At 41.5% G+C, this 6,101-nt stretch overlaps 1 protein-coding gene across 5 annotated transcripts in view; it reads right to left on the bottom strand.

Moving 5' to 3' along the window:
* LOC116316991 (zinc finger protein 521) overlaps positions 1-6,101 on the bottom strand; it is an 88,770-nt gene that overhangs the window by 79,514 nt on the left and 3,155 nt on the right. For 3 of the 5 annotated variants that reach the window (XM_039602497.1, XM_039602495.1, XM_039602498.1), the window contains exon 2: positions 1,342-1,398. Coding sequence is in view for 2 of the 5 variants with exons in the window: in XM_039602495.1 (XP_039458429.1) it covers positions 1,342-1,398 (57 nt within the window). In the remaining 3 variants the exon portion in view is untranslated. The remainder of the gene's footprint in view (positions 1-1,341; positions 1,399-6,101) is intronic. The other 2 variants (XM_031735648.2, XM_039602496.1) reach the window with 1 other exon arrangement.

A 6,101-nucleotide genomic window follows, 5' to 3' on the forward strand; every position in this document is an offset into this window, starting at 1 on the left:
AGTTCATCGCTGCAAACAACTCTTTCCTCATTGACCAGTCGTCAAGCTGCATCCTGAGAGGAGGTTAAAAAATAAATCAGTCAAACGAAGTCAAATGAGGAAAGTGAGAAATTAATTTGTGCGCCCTCCTGATTTCTCCACAGGCAGACATCGATCATGTGGCGGCTGTCTCCCCTCGCTCTGGAGATAGAGGCGGCGCAGAGACGGGGAGAGGGGAGATTCGTGTGTCTGAGGGGGTCGTTGTAATCAGGCACACTCATTAGCTCTGCTTTGGCTCTGGATGACAGGAGGTCTCCGAGGCAAGTCTGCCTCTTATGCCCAGTCCTTCATCCCTTGAGCCGGGGTTAGATGGGCAAAGGAGGCAGATTCTTTTCAAAGAACCACCCACCAATAGCCATCAATACAAATTAACACAACAGAAGATGTATTGGCCCGACTATTTAGTTTAGCCATACACAAATATGCGGCAAAAGAGTTTACTAGTAAGTCTGATGAAGAGGAAAAGCTCAGTCGGAAACATACAGGACAGATAGCAGAAAAATATATGTGCAAAAACTGCTTCTTTCTAAATCAGTGCAAGAACCTCACATCTACCTTAAGATACCAGCTAACAAACAAGACATCAGACAAAAACATGAGTTACTGAGTACTAGTGAGCAAGTGAGTTAAGGCAGGATTTACTGCAGTAATGCATACAGCTCCTGTATTTTACACAGAGGCACTCAGAAAGCTATGGGTAAATGCTGGACTAATGTGGCAGCCTAGGAGTACCCAGGGTCCCCAGCCTGCTGGGCAAAACCATCCATATCGGGTTTAAAATAACCACGCCTGAGACTTAACCTTTACCAGAGACAAATGAAATGAAAATATACAGTGTGGTGCATCAGGAGCAGGCTTCATTCATAGGGGGCTTTCTGCTAGCCTGACCTGAATTACCGCTCTGTTCCTGGAGGGCCACTGTGAATGGCACGCGTGGAGACAGGACACATTCATCTGCGTAGCTCTATTCTACATCATACAGAGGGTTTGGAAACAAAGAGCGTTAAAAAAAAAAAGAGGCAAGAACACACAGAAACACAAGGACAGCTATAGGCACACCTGCATGCATGCACACAAACACGGAAAATGCACTAAAGCGCTTGAGTTATAAAAAACACATGCAACCATTCAGTTTACAGCAAGAAAACCTCAGAAACAGGAAGCACATACTTTATTTCATTCTGGTCCCAACAAAAATTTTACAGACAGACGCACACACATAGGCGCACACACACAAACGCACACAGAGACACATGATCCACTTTCCAGCCGAAAATGATGAAATATGAAATGGAGCATTACCGCTTGGAATGGCAGTCTGCCCAGGACTGTGCTGGTCCTCTGTCACATTGTCTTCTACTGCCAGAAAAAGAGAAGGGGGAGAAATAGAGGGAAAGAAACAGTTAACAGCGAAAAACAAGTTAGACACATTGAGATTTCCTTCTTTTCTATTATTTACTATTGAGATTTTCTATATGGAAACTCCAGGAGATTTCAGCAGCTTTCCAAAGCTCAACCTGTGGTTTGGCAATCCGCACAAGCCTTTCATATGTATGAGGTTTGGCAACAAGGCAAACAGCCACCCACGTAAATAACATATTGGACTGAGTAATGACGTGATGAATTATGAACGTCTCCCATGAAACACACTCCCAACATCAACAGTGACCAAGTGAAAAATACCTTGATGACTATATTAGTAAGAAGGTTGCACGGTGCACTGGTTAGCTACGTTAGACTGGCATCATGAAAAGAGCACTGCAGCATAAATATGTATCTTCCTAAAGCTGTGATCCTGTGATCCAAAATGAAACTTACAGTAAAGTATACAAATGTAATAAGACGCCAATAGACACGTAGAAAATTGATGCAGCCAAAGTGGCTGCAAAGTGTTTTTGCTCTTTAACAGGGTGGGTGACAAAATAGTGACGGCTTGATCGGCACTCGCATCTGCTCATTAGGTGCATGGCAGCTAAACCACTTTTGACTTTCTGACAACAGCACCGGCCTTGAAAAACACGACTTGTGTTTAGTAAAAGGTAAGAACCTTTTACATTGGAGCCTTTTTGGAACTGGTGAGAGTTCCTCGTGGCATGTCAAGTACAAGAAATGAAATGGATTTTAACAGCGGGAAGAGAACAAAAGAGTCTCCCACCTGTTCCATGTAAAATGAGGGTCTCACTGAGGACTTCTTACGCCTCTGCGTTCCACCCCTGCAGTTGAAATGCATTCTCCATTATGTCTTTTCTTTCTAGCCTTTCATTTTCCTGGGCAAAGAGGAAGGGGGAGTCTGACAGGACCTCCCAGTAGGGGAGTGTGGCAGTGACTGCCAAAGCAGAAACTGGCGCACTTTTAAAATCGCACAAAATATCCTGTACTTTGCATAATTAAGCCAGGATCCTATGGTGGCAGAAGCCTTTTCCACAGGGGAGCACAAGTTAGTGTCAAGTGGGGTGTCAAACTTCAGTGAAAAATGAAGAGGAAAGTGTCGAGCTGTTTCTTATGAAGACGGCAAACGATGGAGCGACTATGGTTCGCTGTCATCCAGTGTCCAGCCAAAAGTGAATTTTCAAGGAACTCCAATATAGAAAAAAAGGAGCTTTTATTCAAAATAAACTTGTAAAGAAACGACAATGTAAATTCAGTTACATACAGGGATGTTTTCCGAATATCTTGAATATTTCCCCGAGCAACAATTATAATTGATGTAGGAAGAAAATATGCAAAACAAATGGTCATGGGTCTAGCAATTAATTAGCTAAATCAATTAAAAGTGATGGAGCAGACATAGTTGGACACCGTGGAGGTATATATCCCTCAGAGCCTCCAAAGAGGACTGTTTCAGCCAACAGAGAAACCTTGTCCTCTTAAAGGAGGCCTTAGTGGCTGGCGCCCTGAGAGTTTAATGAGTTTCTCTAACACCGTTGAGCGCCTTGCATCTAGAATCATTTAAATGGGCTAGAGATAGGGGGTCCTAATAAATCCCCCATGGTTCTATCAGAGATTGGTGGTGGGAGCCGGAGTTTTTGTTTTGATTACCGTCCCTGTTGGTGAGATGAGGGAGTTCAGGCAGAAAATTCTATTTTACAATGCCATAAGAACTTAAACATTACAGCGGTTTGCGATGATTTGTCACCACGGTGAACTTATTAAAAGTTTTGCCATTTAAAGTAAACAACTTCCATCACAGTGCAAATTCTTTTCTCATTTGCACCTGTCTGCTAGATAATTAATAGCTAGCTAGGAGCAATCATAGAGGGTAAGCTGTCAAGTCAGGCCAAACTCCTGTGACGTTTCCTTCTAGCTGGACATTTGATGAACAGTCATAACAGTACATATATAAATAGGGTGGGCACTTTTAATTAATATACTCTGAAGCTCATGATTACCTCATAATGACTTCAGCTGACTGCAACTCAGTCCACACTGCTGTAAATGCATCACTGCTATCAGTTAATTAATGTTTGACAAGGTACAGTGTATCACTCAGTCAGTGACAAACTGTAATCATGCTGCAAGGTTTTGTTGATACAATACCAAACACACATGGGACCATTTCAGCACAGCTCCTTTGATTTTCAAAATGCGGAGCAGGAAAAACATAATCCCACAACAAGTGGCACAGCATTAAAGGCCGCTAATTAACACAATGGCCAAACACACACACACAAAAAAAATGAATGTGGAGTAACTGTCATTATATCGTGAGTGACAATTCCCAAGACGGGACGCTTACTTTTTAGGAAATGAATTCATTTTATATCGGAACAGAACGAGGAGCAAAAAATTAAAAAAATAACGCAAAACGAAACAAAACCAAAAAAAACCCTCACAACTGAACAACTGAAAAAATACCCCACGCTAATTTACATGCGCACAAACCATGACGCGCCATAACAGCAACAACTAATGGCTTAACAGAGATGAATAAGGCAGAGTCGCAGAAGCTTGGACTTTTTCAAATCCATCAAATGAATTCCTGCTGCTTTGGGAAGTGTGTATGTCCACAGATACGTGCATTTAATGCCGTACATGTCTTGTGCCTTTATGCGAGCATTGCCACAAATTTGGTGTGTCTCTGTTTGTGTGTGAGGGTATCTCGCAGCACTTCTCAGACATTAAAAAAAAAAAGCCCTGAGTGTGTTCCTGGATATGCGTGACTCATCTGCTTGGTTACAGCCAGCTTGGACGATAAAGTGCCGAACACAATGGCTGTGTAATCCGCCCTGACTGACCGGGAAGGAGACGCTCGCCACAGGGACTACAACTCAATTTAGCTCGGGTCAAGAGGTCAACGCTCCTCAATTAGGGTTGGGAGGGAGGGAGGAGAACACACACTGCACATGAATAACTTTCTTAATGAGCATTATTTGAACTGGTGATTGGTGTCATAAATAATTTGCAATAGAGGAGCGTGTTAATCATGTTGCATAATATTTATAATCTATATTTTGCCTTGCATTGTAAGCAAAAGAAAAAAGAAAAAGAAAAGAAAGAGAGCGCGAGAGAACTCCACTAGCAGCACTATAAAAATGTCACGAATCAATAATCTCATTATGCAATTATTGCAACTTCAGCTTCCAAAAATATTAATGCTATTCATAAATGCAAACGAGACAAGAGGAGAGGAAAAAAAAGACAAGAAAAAGAAAGAAACCGCGGAAATGTAGCATTTCATTTGCGGCAGTGGAGGAAATCAGTCATTGTCTCTGAATCAGAACTGTTTCTCCATGTGGCAGACAATCCATGACAACAAGAGAGACACATGCCATGGAATAAGAAGACATATCGGCCAGCTCCCGCGACGCCCAGTCCAACACACTGAGCCGCATGTCAAGAGCACTGACAGCCGTGCTAATGGGATTTTTCCATGCCTCCATCATAATTTCCTTAATGATAATACTATCCATATTTTTGTGTCACATTAGAAAAGTGTTAATGGGTGTTATGCCACAGATCATTAATTGTGAACAGACTGGAATACTGCAGCTTGCTGTAAACTAAGAATAACGCACCTGTTAGACATGAAAAAAGAAAAAAGAGTGGACTGTAGCATGCGTCCGCGTTCCAGCTGATAAAATTAAGATTAGACATTCAGACCATTTAACGGTGAACATCCTGCAAACAGGCTGCCTTAACAAAACAAAAAACAGGCAAGTGAGTTTTTGACTCGTTTCCGACTAAACTGCTGAAGCTTTAACCGCCCCTTCACACTTTTATTTATTTATTTTTTTGTACATACACAGACCTATGCTTCAAAGTACTGAAGAGAATAGGAGTGGGAGTGGTTATGCGTGTCAAATGTTCAATTTTGTTTTCACCAAAAGGAAAAGATTCAAATTTTATGGCCAATTTTTTTGATTAAGCAAGTAAATATTTGTTTCAGTTTTTCCCGAAAGGTCTGGTTTCAATACCAGAAAAATGTCAATAAAAACTTCAAATCAAATTATTATGCACAAGCTTAGGAATTTAACTCCCCCCAAAACAGACAATTTAATCATTAATTTTATTTTTACAGGCCTATTACAGATTTTACAAATCCACCCAGTGCATGAGGTGTATATTTAAAGTGTAAAGTAATATTTCCTGTCAAGTATATTTAAAGCACGATAACCTCCTGAGATCACTCGTCTGGTGATGAATTTGAGTTTCTTAAAATCATCAAATATTTACAGTGTACATGGCACAGCCCTGATTTCATGACAATCGCCATACCTAATGGAAATGGTGCAGAAAATATATTTATATATGCAATTGACAGACCTGGAAACTTCCTCCTCGGCCAATGAACACATCAGTGCTAAGACCTGAGAGTGTAATTTGCGCTCCAAATGAAAATATCAACCGCGTCTCATGTTATTCAGGAAGTAGTGGAGGACAGGCAACGTGGCAGTCATCATGCAGGATTTGGAGTGAGATCCTCCTTCCTCGCTGCTCACCACTGACTGAGGCAATGTGCTGACCCAAAGCCTCTGCACATCAAAACAAAATTACAATGTGCCTACAGTTGAGAAATATAGAAGGCTCAGGATTGAGTAAATGTCAGTGGCTGGGGTGAAGTG

Source organism: Oreochromis aureus, linkage group 18, assembly GCF_013358895.1.
Source record: "Oreochromis aureus strain Israel breed Guangdong linkage group 18, ZZ_aureus, whole genome shotgun sequence".
Lineage (NCBI taxonomy): Eukaryota > Metazoa > Chordata > Actinopteri > Cichliformes > Cichlidae > Oreochromis > Oreochromis aureus.